Genomic DNA, 13,813 nt, shown 5'->3' with positions numbered 1-13,813 from the left:
GCACCTGCAAAATGTTGGCTAAACCAGTAACCTAGCAATGGCCATGGAAGTTGGTTGCTGGGCCAATGGATGCCTTGTTTTTTGGATCATGTACTCCATCAGTTAAAAAAATTTTGAGCTTACACGCTAAATACATGCAAACTTATTTACGATAAAGCATATACATATACTGTGCTTGTAGATTATTTACACTATAAAACAGCTGAAATAAAATGTTATTTTATAGTGAGGTCATCATACTATTTTATAGTGAGGTCATCATACTAACATTATGCAGTATCTAAAGGTACACTGTTTATGGTCAGGTGAGTTTTTAATGATTTTTTAAAATGATTATTGATGATTTCTAAACCATTTTGAATATGTCTCTGTATTTATATCTCAAACAGTATTCTTTGTTTTTCTTCTTTTTAATTGACATATAGTTGCTTTATATATTGTATTAGTTTCAAGTGCACAGCATAGAGATTCAGTATTTTTACAGGTTATACTCCATTAAAAGTTATTACAAGATAATGGCTGTGCTTCCCTGTGCTGTACAATACATGCTTGTTGCTTATCTATTTTATATATAGTAGTTTATTTCTCGTAATCACCTACCCCCATCTTGCCCATCCTCCCTTCCCTCTCCCCACTGGTACTCACTAGTTTGTTCTCTATATGTGTGAGTCTGTCTCTGTTTTACATATACATTCATTTGTATTATTTTTTAGATTCCACATATAAGTGATATCATAGAGTATTTGTCTTTCTCTATCTGACTTATTTCACTAAGCATAATATTCTCTAGGTCCATCTACATTGCTGCAAATGGCACAATTGCATTCTTTTTTTATGGCTGAGTAATATTCCAGTGTGTGTGTGTGTGTGTGTGTGTGTGTGTGTGTGTGTGTATAAAACATCTTCTTTATCCATTCATCTGATGATGGACAACAAACAGTATTCTTGATAATTTTGATTTTTTTTCCCAATTCTTGTCTTATCTGACTAGATCTTTATTGTTTTTACCTTATAATATGAAGAGCTAGCACCAAATTAGTAAAAGTATCATCATTTTTTTGTTTCCTTGAATCTGAATTATCACCATTGCCTTTAAATCCATTGGTTGAATCTTTCTCAGCTGCTTGCCCATTTTGTGAGGGTTTATTTAAATAAAATTAGATAATACCTAGAAACCTACCAACCTGGCACATGTAAATGATGATATGTAGCAAAGCCCTGGAAGCTGGGGACATAGAATAGAGTGTCATGCTGTCATCCCTGGTGTTGGAGAGCTCTCACCCTTCCCTTAGGACACCTCACACATCTTACTCACTCATGACTGTCTGATGTGTGGACCAACTGATGGATCTGGTGACAATCTGCATATTAAGCTTGAATTAATTTCGTTAGACTAAAAGTCATATAAATGGCACTTCCAATATTTTCTTCTGGAATCTTAACAGATCATCTCCGGCACTCCTTGGAGCACATGTATGCCATTTTAGAGACACCGTTAGATGATCTCCCATCGCCTCTGTCATGAAAGTCGTCACCCTTTCATTCAGCAGCTCAGCAAACATTAACCAAGCAGCTGTTAAGTGCTAGGACCGTGTTAGGCATGAGACCCTCAGTAACATGGTTCCTGCCTTCAGGGAGTTGACAGTATAGGTCCCACCAGGCCAGGTCCTGGTTGTTCGTCCCTGTAGACTGTGACTCTGGACATGGCCAAGCTTGCAGTGAGTGCCCTTTGGTGCCTTGGTCTAGACTGCCTGCCAGCCTTCCCAAAGTCTTAAGGCCACTGTTCCCCTCCCACTGGGTGGGAGAGAAGGTATCAGATCGCCTGCTCCCCAAACTGCCAACATTCCTGTGTCTGCCACTCGTGGAATCCCCATCTTCTCCACGGGTGAAGAGCTCCTTTCTTTCTTGAACCTAACTTCCCTGGGTACCTCACCCAGTGTAGCCTAGAGCCCTTTGGTGGCTTCCAAGCCAGGCCGTTAACACGTGAGAACTGGGAGTTCCCTGTGCCCACACAGGCCTGGTGTCTGCCCGTGCTGCTCCCAGGGAAGTGGTGAGCAGCGTGTGCGGACTGGTATCTCGGCCTTGACACGGCAGCAAAGGGTCAAACCCCATGAATGCAGTCTTTCATGGCCTTGGTACAGGGCTCCTATTTTTTCCTGCAGAAACTCTTACACTTGCTTTCAGAAGTGACAATCAAATGTGAACTTTCATGGTTTATTTATAGCTCGGCCTTATAGAGAGAAAGAAAAGAAGTGATTAAAAGGCGATTTTACCAAATATTTTGTTTTTAAAAGCTTTCATTGTGTGGGCAAAAAGGAAAGAGAAAAGTCCCTGTCTTCGTTGTGCTGTCTAGACTCCCAAAGAGCGTAGTGTACTACAAATCCAGATTGTCCGACTCCTGCCTGCTGACAAAAAGTATGAATTTTGAGGCCAACTTCAAATAAACCCTTTGAACAGAAATATATTGTGGGGGGTGACTATATTTAGCACATGTCAGCATTTCCATAATAAATTCATATTGTTGTGCTATGGTAATTTCCAGATTTACTGCAGCCAGTGGGTTCATGAGGTTTCAGTTTTATGTTAATTATTTGGAGAAATGGGAAAACTCAGCAGTGCTATTTCTGATGACAGCACTGATTCTCTGGGCATTCTCCATATTGTGTCAAATACCCTTAGTGAGCCCTGTGTCCCAGGAGAGAGGAGAGTGAGCACAAGTCATTTTGACTGCCTGTAGAAGCATAATTTTTTTAAATATAAATTTATTTATTTTATTTATTTTATTTTTGGCTGCATCAGGGCTTCATTGCTATGCATGGGCTTTCTCTAGTTGCGGCGAGGGGGGGCTGCTCTTTGTTGCTGTGCGCGGGCTTCTCATTGCAGTGGCTTCTCTTGTTGCAGAGCACGGGCTTTAGGCGTTCAGGCTTCAGTAGTTGTGGCTCGCGGGCTCTAGAGCACAGGCTCAGTAGTTGTGGCGCACGGGCTTAGTTGCTCTGTGACACGTGGGATCTTCCCAGACCAGGGCTTGAACTCGTGTCCCCTGCATTGGCAGGCGGATTCTTAACCACTGCACCACCAGGGAAGCCCATAACTTTTTTTTAGAGTGCAGTACAGTTTTATTTTCCTTCAAATGATCAAATCCCTATATGCCGCTATATAAAGTTTAGAAGACAGAAAAAACAAGTTAACAATAGAAAAAGCTATCACCCATGCTCTTGAACCTGTTAATATTTTAATATATTTTCTTCCATTGTTTATTATACATGTGTAACACAGTTTCTGAGATAGAATTGAAAAACAACAGTTTTTTTTATCTCACTGTCCCTTTACACTTGTGCAGTGGAGCTAGTTTCTCTCTGCCCTGATTAAAAATTCTGTTAGTTCCATTACTTTCTTAGATAGGTAGAAATTTACTTAGATAATACAAGTTTTATAGTCCCTTTAAGTCATGAGACATAACCAAACTTCAAACATTAGAATACCAAGGAATATATAATAATCACCACTTTTTTTTTTTTTTTTTTTTTTTTGCTGTACGCGGGCCTCTCACTGTTGTGACCTCTCCCGTTGCGGAGCACAGGCTCCGGACGCACAGGCTCAGTGGCCATGGCTCATGGGCCCAGCCGCTCTGCGGCATGTGGGATCTTCCTGGACCAGGACACGAACCCGTGTCCCCTGCATCAGCAGGCGGACTCTCAACCACTGCGCCACCAGGGAAGCCCCACCACTTCATTTTTTATCCAAAGATAAGGCAACTCCTCACTCCTCCAGCTGGGACTGTTGCAAATGTGAGGAGTTGGCTGTGATCAGATTCTTCTTTGTTCCTCATTCACTTTCTCTCCAGTATATATTAGCTTTTTTCTTGTTCTTCTGAGGTGGTTGGAAGGTGTAAGGGAAGAGAGCTCAGGGGTGTAGGAAAGTTCTTATCTTGATCAGCGTTGTCATAAATGGACTTCATGCTAAGTTTAATAGGTGTTTACAGCTAGGCTCCATTGTAGATTTTTTTTGGAGACTTTCCACTTCTGGAAACCTCTCACTGTATCCTGTCCTTGTCCTTCTCTATTCTAGTAGATTGCTTGCTCTTTTAATTCCTTAAAAATCCAGTAGGGGACTTCCTTGGTGGCACAGTGGTTAAGAATCTGCCTGCCAATGCAGAGGACACGGGTTCGAGCCCTGGTCCAGGAAGATCCCACCTGCCGTGGAGCAGCTAAGCCCGTGCACCGCAACTACTGAGCCTGTGCTCTAGAGACCGCGAGCCACAACTACTGAGCCCATGTGCCACAACTACTGAAGCCCGTGTGCCTAGAGCCCGTGCTCCTCAACAAGAGAAGCCACCGCGATGAGAAACCCGCACGCGCACTGCAACAAAGATTGGCCCCCACTCACCGCAACTAGAGAAAGCCCGTGAGCAGCAGCAAAGACCCAACGCAGCCAAAAATAAATAAATAAATTTATAAAAAAAAATCCAGTAGTTTGCCTCAAGCTTCTTTATGCAGGCTCCCTCTGCCTCATTAGGTGGCCATACTGGACAGGATCTGAGGCAACCCAGGAAGCCCTCTCACCTGTGGCCACCTCAGGCTCATGGGAAGCAGTCATGCCTTTTGGAGTCTGACACGTTCTGGCAGTGCTGGCTGATCCCAGGGCAACACTCCTTCACTGCTACACTGAAGCTGCTAGGCAGCGCTTCTGCTCCAGACAGGAGCCGCACTCAACCCACCGTGTCTCACACCCTCAGGGATACACAGCCAGATCCCTGTGGCATCAGTGAGGCCATACTCTCACCTCTCCCCTAGAAGTCCTGATGCTCAGTCAACACACAGCTGTCTCCTAAAAAATCCATCTCTTTTTCTGACCTTCCACATGGATGAAAGGTTTGAGTTGATTTATGGGTCCTCAACTATGCTTTTTTTCAAATTCTTCAGGGTGGTCTGTTTCCAGCTCACTTTGGTATCTCATATCTGTCAACTTTAGATCTCAGACAAAACTTCCATTTCAGCATTCTTTCACGTGTACGGTCCTTAAGTTCATTTATCCCGTAGACTATTCGCTGAGCGCATACGATACACCAGATGCTGAGTTTGTCAGTAGAAACAATTATAACAGTTCCTGCCTTAAGAAGCAGGAGTCTAGTTGGGGCAGCTGATGTGCTAACAAAGAATTGTGGTGCCGTATCATAAATACTGTGATAGATGGAAGCACAAGTTGCTTGGGGAGCAAGTAACTCATTCTAGGTGGGAGGCAGGTAGTGGGGATGAATCAGGAAAAACCTACCGTGGAATCAACACCTGAGCTAAGTTTAATATTTAACTCTGTACTTTTCTGAGAAACAAAATAACCTCTTTTTAAACCTTTGAAATGTCTATCACTGTTATTTCTCAATAATTTATTTTAAAAATAAGCAAAGGTAACGTGAAGAAAGGAAAGAAGAATTCCCTGCTATCTGCCCTGTGTCCACACATCTGTTACAGTGGGAAGGAAAGTGACATTTATGGAGCTCCTTCTCTAATACGGGTTTCCTGGATCCCACCCATGAAGGCAGTCCTGGAATGTCGGCTCCAGTCTGAAGCCTAAGCACAACCCGAGGAGTATTCCCCTAGGGAATTTTCAAGCTTCAGAGGAGGCAGGCAGGAGGCGGCGGGGTCCTCCCTAAAACAGGCAGAGCAGAGCACCGCTATGAAGGAAGAAGCAATCCCAAAACAAGAGAACCAGTGGCAAAGTTGGCGATGGGGATGGCTGAGACCATCTCAGCAAGACATGGGGCTTACTTTAAGGGAATCAGAACTTAATTTATGAAGGAAAATGTTATGACATATGTTGGGGTGAGCAGAGCTCTTAAAATATTCTTGTTAAGTGGAACGGTAGTGACCACACTAAGATGTTTTTGCTGTTTTGCAGAGTGGCCCCAGTCTGACCTTCGTTGGTTCTTATCCTTTCACCTTGATTCCCTTTTCAATAATTTTTCATAATTTTTCAAATCTCCTCCTGAATAAGGCTGCCATTTCTTTCTGCTGTCAGTGTGCTTGCTACTCTCAGCATCTCTGATCTCCCAAACAGCACTTTTAAATCCACTGGGGGCTAGGAAACCAGATAACTAGTTCAGAATGTCCATGGCGTCCTTGGGGAAGAGTTGGTAGGACATCCTGGCCAGATTGGAAATATGTGTAAGTGATTAGCAGATGAAAAAGTATCAAGTTTCTTAATCCTTGAATAACTATTGAAAAGAAGTTTATCTGCTTCTAGCATAGTATTTGTCACACTCTATTTTGATCACAGTAAATGTCTTTTCCATTCTGTGGTGAGCTCTTTGATGAAAGGACCCATTCATTCTTCATCTCTGTATTCCATATATATTGGATGCTGTGCTTGGCACATAGAAGGGGCTCAATACATTTTATGAATATTCTAGGTACTGAGATTAAGCAGCAAATAGACAAAGCTCCCAGACTGTGTAGCTTACATTTTGGTTAGAACAAGGAATGGAGAGGGAGAGAAGGAACACATAAACCAATAAGTACACGGATTGTCAAAAAGGAATTAGTGATAAATAATAAATATATTATTTATATAATTAAATATATGTGTGTGTGTGTGTGTGTGTGTGTGTGTGTGTATAAATAAATAAATCATAAGTAAGGCGGTAAGGATGGGCAAGACTTGGATATGTTTTGAAGGTACCCAGGGCCTTTCACATTCTGTGTGGTAGTCAGCTCTTTACATTTCTTTCCTCCTCTGCTCGTGTGTGAGTTTCTCCAGGGCAAAGAGTATATCTTATGCAAATCTGTATCCCTAGCACAGTGTCTGTACATATTGAGTAATTAATATAGAGAGAGAGTAAGAAGTTGTACATATGTGACCTCAGAATGACTACATCCTTTACAATAAGAGTTCAATAGCTGTTCCTAAGACAGGACCTATTCTGAGGAGCTTTGTCATGCTGTTGCTTGCAATCTCCCCAGGTAAGTCTTTGGAATCCAAAGTTTGGCTTTACTCCATTCCCCCTAACTTTCCCATAAACTTAATAGCATTGGGAGACTACCCAAGGAAATTTGACCTCTCCATTCATATGATGGAGCCAACACAATCTATGGTTGATCTTGCTGCTGTTCACTCTGACTGTGTCCACCAAGACACTGCAACTTGCTGACTGCCCACTAACCACATTGTAAAGACAAGAAAGTCCTGAGGTCAAGTCCATTAGACTCAGCCCAGAGGTCTCACATCTATATAGGCACAGTTGAAGAGACTACTGGAAAAAAGAACTAAAAGTGAAATGAAGAGGTCTTAAACATTCTGTCTTAAAGTACAGGTGCAGAGTGGCTTCTGTTCAGTTACTGCTGTTGTGAGTTAAGCAGACAACGTGCTCAGTGGCTGATTATGTTGCCTTCTCAAGCCCTTGTGTCCAGGTAATGCAAGGGGGAAATAATTCCTTCCCACCACACCCTGCAAGCCATAATAAAAGTGCTTTGCCTTCCAGGTTGTTTATGCCCTGGAGGTCTCAATAGGCAACAATTTATTAAGCCCAGGCTGTGTGGTCCTAGATGTAACCTTTAATGTTCATTGGATTTTAATCTTATCACCAGAGAAAGTAAGTTGAAAAAAAAAAAAATGGACTCACCAAATCTCTTAAGGGAAGTAAATTCTAATTAGAATGTTCTTGCTGGGACTTACCTGGTGGCTCAGTGGTTAAGAATCCACCTGCCAACGCAGGGGACACGGGTTCAAGCCCTAGTCCAGGAAGATCCCACATGCCGCGGAGCAACTAAGCCCGTGTGCCACAACTACTGAGCCTGCACTCTAGAGCCCGCAAGCCACAACTACTGAGTCGGCGTGCCACAACTAGTGAAGCCCGTGCACCTAGAGCTAGAGCCCATGCTCCACAACAAAGGGAAGCCACCGCAATGAGAAGCCCGCGCATCGCAAGGAAGAGTAGCCCCCCGCTCGCCACAACTAGAGAAAGCCCACGCTCAGCAATGAAGACCCAACGCATCCAAAAATAAATAAATAAATTTACTAAAAAAAAAAAAGAATGTTCTTGCCTGTGACAGGCCTCACATTGGTATTAACTTTCCAACTTAGTTCTGTGTGTTCTGTTTTCCATTTGACAGGAGGCAATGGCAAGAATGAGCAAAGTTGGGAAAGTTGTGTTTCCTAGACGTGAGGATAAAAGGTAAGTTTATATGTTTTCTATGCACAGTGCTGAGGAGTGAGGACAACAGACACATGCAGCTTTAGAGCCGGAATAAACCACAGGGGTCAGCAAGCCAGGCCTTTCATTTAATAGTTGATAAAACTAAGTCTCAGAGACGTAAAGTCACTTTCAGTTCCCCAAGATCACAGAGCTAGATAGGGCCAGACCTGGAGGTCAAATCCAAACTTTTGAACTCTCAAACCAATGTTTTTTTCCCTAGGTCATTAGCAGTAAATCTGGTCTCCTCTGTTCTAAAATGGGGATCTCTTATGTCTTCCACACGGTAGCATCTGTCTGTTCCTCCACCCTTTGCATCATGTGACTTTGAGGGCTACAACATGACTTTTATTTTAAATTGAAGTATAGTTAATTTACAATATCCTGTTAGTTTCAGGTATACAGCAGAGTGATTTTGTATATACATATATATATATATTATATATATATATAGAGAGAGAGAGAGAGGGAGAGATATTCTTCTTCAGATTCTCTTCCTTTATAGGTTATTATAAAATATTGAGTATAGTTCCCTATACTATACAGTACGTCAGCATAACTTTGATTAATGTTTTAACCCCAATTCACAAACACTAATTTATTGAGTGCCTGCTGTCTTCAAGGCATTATGCTCTTTGGCATCTAGGCAGGATTTAGAAGGGAATAAGACAATCTTATTTATGCAGTAGATCATTTCGAGCCAAAGGGATAGGTTATATAATAGAAGTATTACCAGGTGACAAAGTAACCCAAAACAGAAAAGAATTTGACCCTGTAGGAGTGAGGCAAAGCTTTTGAGAGGACGTTAAGTCTAGCTGACTTTAAATGCTTAAAAGAAATTGTCAGGCCAAAACCGAAAAGCACTTTGTCAGTAGAGGAATAACACAGGCAAAGTTATAGAGGTGACAACAGCATCGTATATTCAGGAAACTATCAACAACTCATAATTCTGAAATGCAAAGTATGAGATGGGAGATGGCAGGGAATGAAATTGGGTGTTGGGGGGAACAGAGTGGGTCCTCTCATAATGAGCTTTGAGGCCGTGCTAAGGACCTCAGACTTCATCCTACTGGTGAAATGGAGATACTGAACTTTAGGCAGTGGTGGGACCTGGTCAGATGCAGATATTAGAAAAATCCTCTTAGAGGATGCGTTAGAGGGCCTAAGGGTAGGAAAGACCAGATGAAAAGTTTTTCAACAATCCGGCTGAGAGAGGAAAAGGACCTATCTTGAGTCACTGGTAGTGAGTTTAGAGATGAAGGAACAGTTGTGCAAGTGGCTTTTATCATTTTAGGAAAGTATTTGAGGTTAAGACATAAAAGCAACTTCTACCTTATACAGTGGACAGGCAAAGGTGCTGATCCCACCAAAGCATAATCGACATTTAACGGAGTGGAAACGTCCACGGAAAGAGCCATCCGGTATCCTTTTATTTTCTTGAAGCAAGTCTCCAAATGGAGTTGGGCTGTTAATCCTCTGAATATAAACCCCTCTCTAAGTACCAGGATGAGTGGAGCAGGCCCTTACATGGGGGAGCTCAATGCAGGAACATGGAGAGAACTGAGTTCCCCATGGCAGTGGGAGCCCTGGCCTAGCAGCATCTCTCTTTTGTTGAAATTAGAAACAGATTATTCTTCTCCATCTCTTCACTGACCCTCTGAAGACTCTTGAGGGAAGTCTGTTTTTAAGTTCTTTGAGTAGATTCCACATGTTCTTTTTTTTTTTTTTTACATCTTTATTGGAGTATAATTGCTTTACAATGGTGTGTTAGTTTCTGCTTTATAACAAAGTGAATCAGTTATACATATACATATGTTCCCATATCTCTTCCCTCTTGCATCTCCCTCCCTCCCACCCTCCCTATCCCACCCCTCTAGGTGGTCACAGAGCACCGAGCTGATCTCCGTGTGCTATGCGGCTGCTTCCCACCAGCTATCTATTTTACTTTTGGTGGTGTATATATGTCCCTGCTACTCTCTCGCTTTGTCACAGCTTACGTTCTTTTGAAAAGAATCCTTGGCGGCTTGCTGTCAGCCGCTGTGAGAGAGGCGCACACGATGCTCTAGCACCATCTGCAGGCGGCCTGAAGATTTGAAAGTGGAAAGAGCCAGTTTCCTTCTGAGCTACACTCAACATCTCCTTGACTCAAATCACGTTCTTGTCTGTATAGAACACTTACTTAGGTCTGTGCCACACAGACCTAAGAATGGAAGGAAACATTTATATATCATATATCTAATAAAAGATTAATATCCGTATACAGAGAACCCCTAAAACTCAATAACCAAAAGGCCAACGACCTAAATCAAAAATGGGCAAAGGACTTGAATAGACATTTCTCCAAAAATGATATACAGATGGTCAATAAGCACATGAAAAGATGCTCAACACCACTAATCATTAGGGCAATACAAATCAAGACTACAATGAGATACCAGTTTATACCCATTAGTATGGCTACTGTCAAAAAACCAGAAAATAACAAGTGTTGACAAGGACGTGGAAAAATTAGATCCCTTGCACACTGTTGGTGGGATGTAAAATGGTGCAGCCACTGTGGAAAATAGTATGGTGGTACCTCAAAAGTGTAAGATAGAACTACCATATAACCCAGAAATTCCACTTCTGGGTATGTGCCCAGAAGAACTGAAAGCATGGTCTCAAAGAGATATTTATGCACCCATGTTCATAGCAGCATTATTCACAGTAGCTAAAACATGGAAGCAACCCAAGTGTCCATTGACAGATGAATGGATAAAGAAAAAGTGGTATATGCATACAACAGAATATTATTCAACCTTAAAAAGGAAGGGAATTCTGAAATACGCTACAACACGGATGAACCTTGAGGATATTATGTTAGCGGAAAGAGCCAGTCACAAAATGACAAATATTGTGTGATTCCCCTTATATGAGGTACCTGGCATAATCAAATTCATGGATACAGAAAATAGAATGTTGGTTGCCAGGGGCTAGGGAGGAGGGGAGAATGGAGAGTTATTATTTAATGGGTGGAGTTTTAGTTCTGCAAGGTGAAAAGAGCCATGGATGGATGGCGGCGACAGCTGCACAATAATATGAATGTACTTAATGCCACTGAACTGCACACTTAAAAGTGGCTAAAGTGGTAAATTTCATGTATACTTTACCACAATTTTAAAAGTTGGAAAATAAAAAGCACAGGGAAAGAAGCACCTTGGACCTCAGCTTCCCATGTATAAAAAAGGAAAAATATAGTCTCTCCATCTTTTGACATTTCAGGATAATAGAAGGATGTAAGAACAACATCAGCTCACATCGTGTAAGCACTTGACAGTCCGCATAATATTTCATGTTCATGTTTAAAATTCAGTCACTCTGTGACGTAGGTACTGTTATCATCCCTCTTACAGCAGGGAAACTGAGGCTCAGACCATTTAAAGAAGTTGCCCCAAATCACCTAGGCTTCTCTGCCTGGAAAGCCGATGCTTTTCCCACTGTACAAAGACTAAGGCCAATGAACAAAGTCGCTGCAAAGTTGTCAGTATTAACATTAGAAATCGTCAAGTGTATGAGAAAGAGTACTGACCCAAGCTTCCTTCTAGAAGTTTCCCAAAGTCAGAAAATCCATCTCGTATAGTGAAAAAATTGCTTGACGTTAGATTGTCAGAGAGTAGCATTTGAAGAAGAAAATTGCTGTCCCCAAAATCATTCTATGATTAATAAATTTGGAGGCTCATAGAGTGGGTTTTAGTATAATCTACATATAGTGAGATTGATGGTAATTTTGGAATGTTAATTTTTTAAGTAGTAACCATAACTAGCATTGATATCACTTGCTGTGAGTCAGGCACTGTTCTAAGTTCTTCTCAAATACTACCTCATTTAGTTCACATAACAGTTCACATTACCTCTATTGAGGTAGGTCTTGTAATTTTTCTCATTTACAAATAGAGACATTTAGGAACAAAGAGATTAAGTAAAATATCCATGGTCACACAGCTAGTAATGGGGCCAAGCTGAGATTCAAACCCAGGCCTCAGAGTCCACCTCTTAACCCTGTGTGTGGCCCCATCACGGCTCTTAAGTTACTAGAATTCTTAAGGTAGAAATGCCGGGCAGGGGTGTTCCTATTAATCTGTTTAGCTCTGCATGTTACAGGTAGAAGTCCCTGTGTGCATTCAGGGTTACTCTTACACTCTCTCTCTCCCCCAGTTCCCAAGCTCGCACCAATGCTCCTTCAGAGGACTTCTTTTCAGAGAACCCCAGAACCTACCAAGACATGCTAGACAGGGTTCATCAACCCCTTACCTCACGTCAGCTCCTCCCAGCCAAGAGGAATAAGGGCCAAGCTTCCGTCTCCAAGTATAATTTGTCTTAGCTACTATTGTCCTTTTCAAGATTGTGATGCCAAGGTAGCTTCAGCTGCTCTGCCTTCTAACTCACGGCCAACACCAGTTCTAACAGGTCTTATCTGAAGACTCAGCTGGATAGTACAGGAGAAAAGGGTCCTCTGTGGGATGCCCAGAAGGCAGGGCACAGCTCCAGGAAAGGTGTTAGTCACATTCTCATGGGGTTTTACTCCCAGATAAAGGAGTCTGCAAAGGAAATGTAGGTGTGGAATGTGCAAAGGGTGATTAAAATGTTCAGTCGCATCCCTGGTCAGGCTGTGACATTAAACCAGTCGCTAAACTGGTCAGGGGTGGGGGGGTTGGGTAATCATATATGAAATACTTATTGAAGCTGGGAATGTGAAAGGCCCTGTGTCAAGCCCGGCACTTCCACTGTGTTATAGTGGAGGCTTTGAAGTCGGATAGCCCTGAGTTTGAATTCCAGCTCTGCCGAGTTTTAGCAATACTATTTTAGATTTGCCTCTTTGAGCAAATCTCAGCTCTAAAACCTTTACCTCTAAAATGGAGATGTAGGTTCACCCATGGAGGTTAAAGATAGTGAGTGTGAAACATGTGACTCAGGATGCTGTCAGCATCCAAAAAATGGGAAGTGTCTGCAAAACTGTAACAGATAACACTTCTGTTCTTCTAAATGTCAGGGGAAGCAGCATAACAGTCTTGCTTGAGATCACCCAACATATTTATTTTTCTCCTGCAGATATTATGACAAGAAATATCAAGTATTCCTAAAGCTGGTTGAACACCAGAAGGAGTATGCATCCATCATGAAAGGGGACTGAACTGAGCTTGCACGGGCGGATGCCAGGTTTTGTGTCATTGCATCAGGGGCCTCTGTCATTTCACCTTATAAATTTAAGACCCTTAGGTATCATTTCATCATTTCTGTATTCTCTTTTTAATAAAGAAAACTGAGACGTGTGCAACCAGAACTAGAGTCTTCCATTTCACAATACCACCGTTATTTACTTGGTAGTTTCCACAGGCACCATCATGGAGACAGAAACTTCACCAAGAGTCATAGGATCTCCTATGGGACTAGAACTTGGGGATCATTCAATCCAGGAGAAACTGTCCTTGGTAACTGATTCAATGTCAGTCACTAAAGACTTAACTTCAGGTAGGGCATCTAATGTTTATTCTATAGGTGGCTAAAAACTTACTAACTTTTTATTTGGAAATAATTTCAAACTTACAGAAAAACTGCAAGAATAGGAATAATACAGGGAACACCCATGTA

At 42.0% G+C, this 13,813-nt stretch overlaps 1 protein-coding gene across 9 annotated transcripts in view; it reads left to right on the top strand.

Annotated features, from left to right (window-relative positions):
* The window catches only part of FGGY (FGGY carbohydrate kinase domain containing), a 411,736-nt gene extending 398,231 nt beyond the window's left edge, over positions 1-13,505 (top strand). For all 9 annotated transcript variants that reach the window (XM_060139919.1, XM_060139918.1, XM_060139916.1 and 6 more), the window contains 2 exons: positions 8,106-8,167; positions 13,274-13,505. In XM_060139919.1, coding sequence (XP_059995902.1) covers positions 8,106-8,167; positions 13,274-13,355 — 144 coding nt within the window. In that variant the 3' untranslated portion in view covers positions 13,356-13,505. The remainder of the gene's footprint in view (positions 1-8,105; positions 8,168-13,273) is intronic.
* The last annotated feature ends 308 nt before the right edge of the window (positions 13,506-13,813 follow it).

This window comes from Lagenorhynchus albirostris, chromosome 2 (assembly GCF_949774975.1).
Source record: "Lagenorhynchus albirostris chromosome 2, mLagAlb1.1, whole genome shotgun sequence".
In the NCBI taxonomy this organism is placed as follows: Eukaryota; Metazoa; Chordata; class Mammalia; order Artiodactyla; family Delphinidae; genus Lagenorhynchus; species Lagenorhynchus albirostris.
The sequence above is the reverse complement of the archived record's forward strand: the minus strand, read 5'-3'. Positions and strand labels throughout refer to the sequence as shown.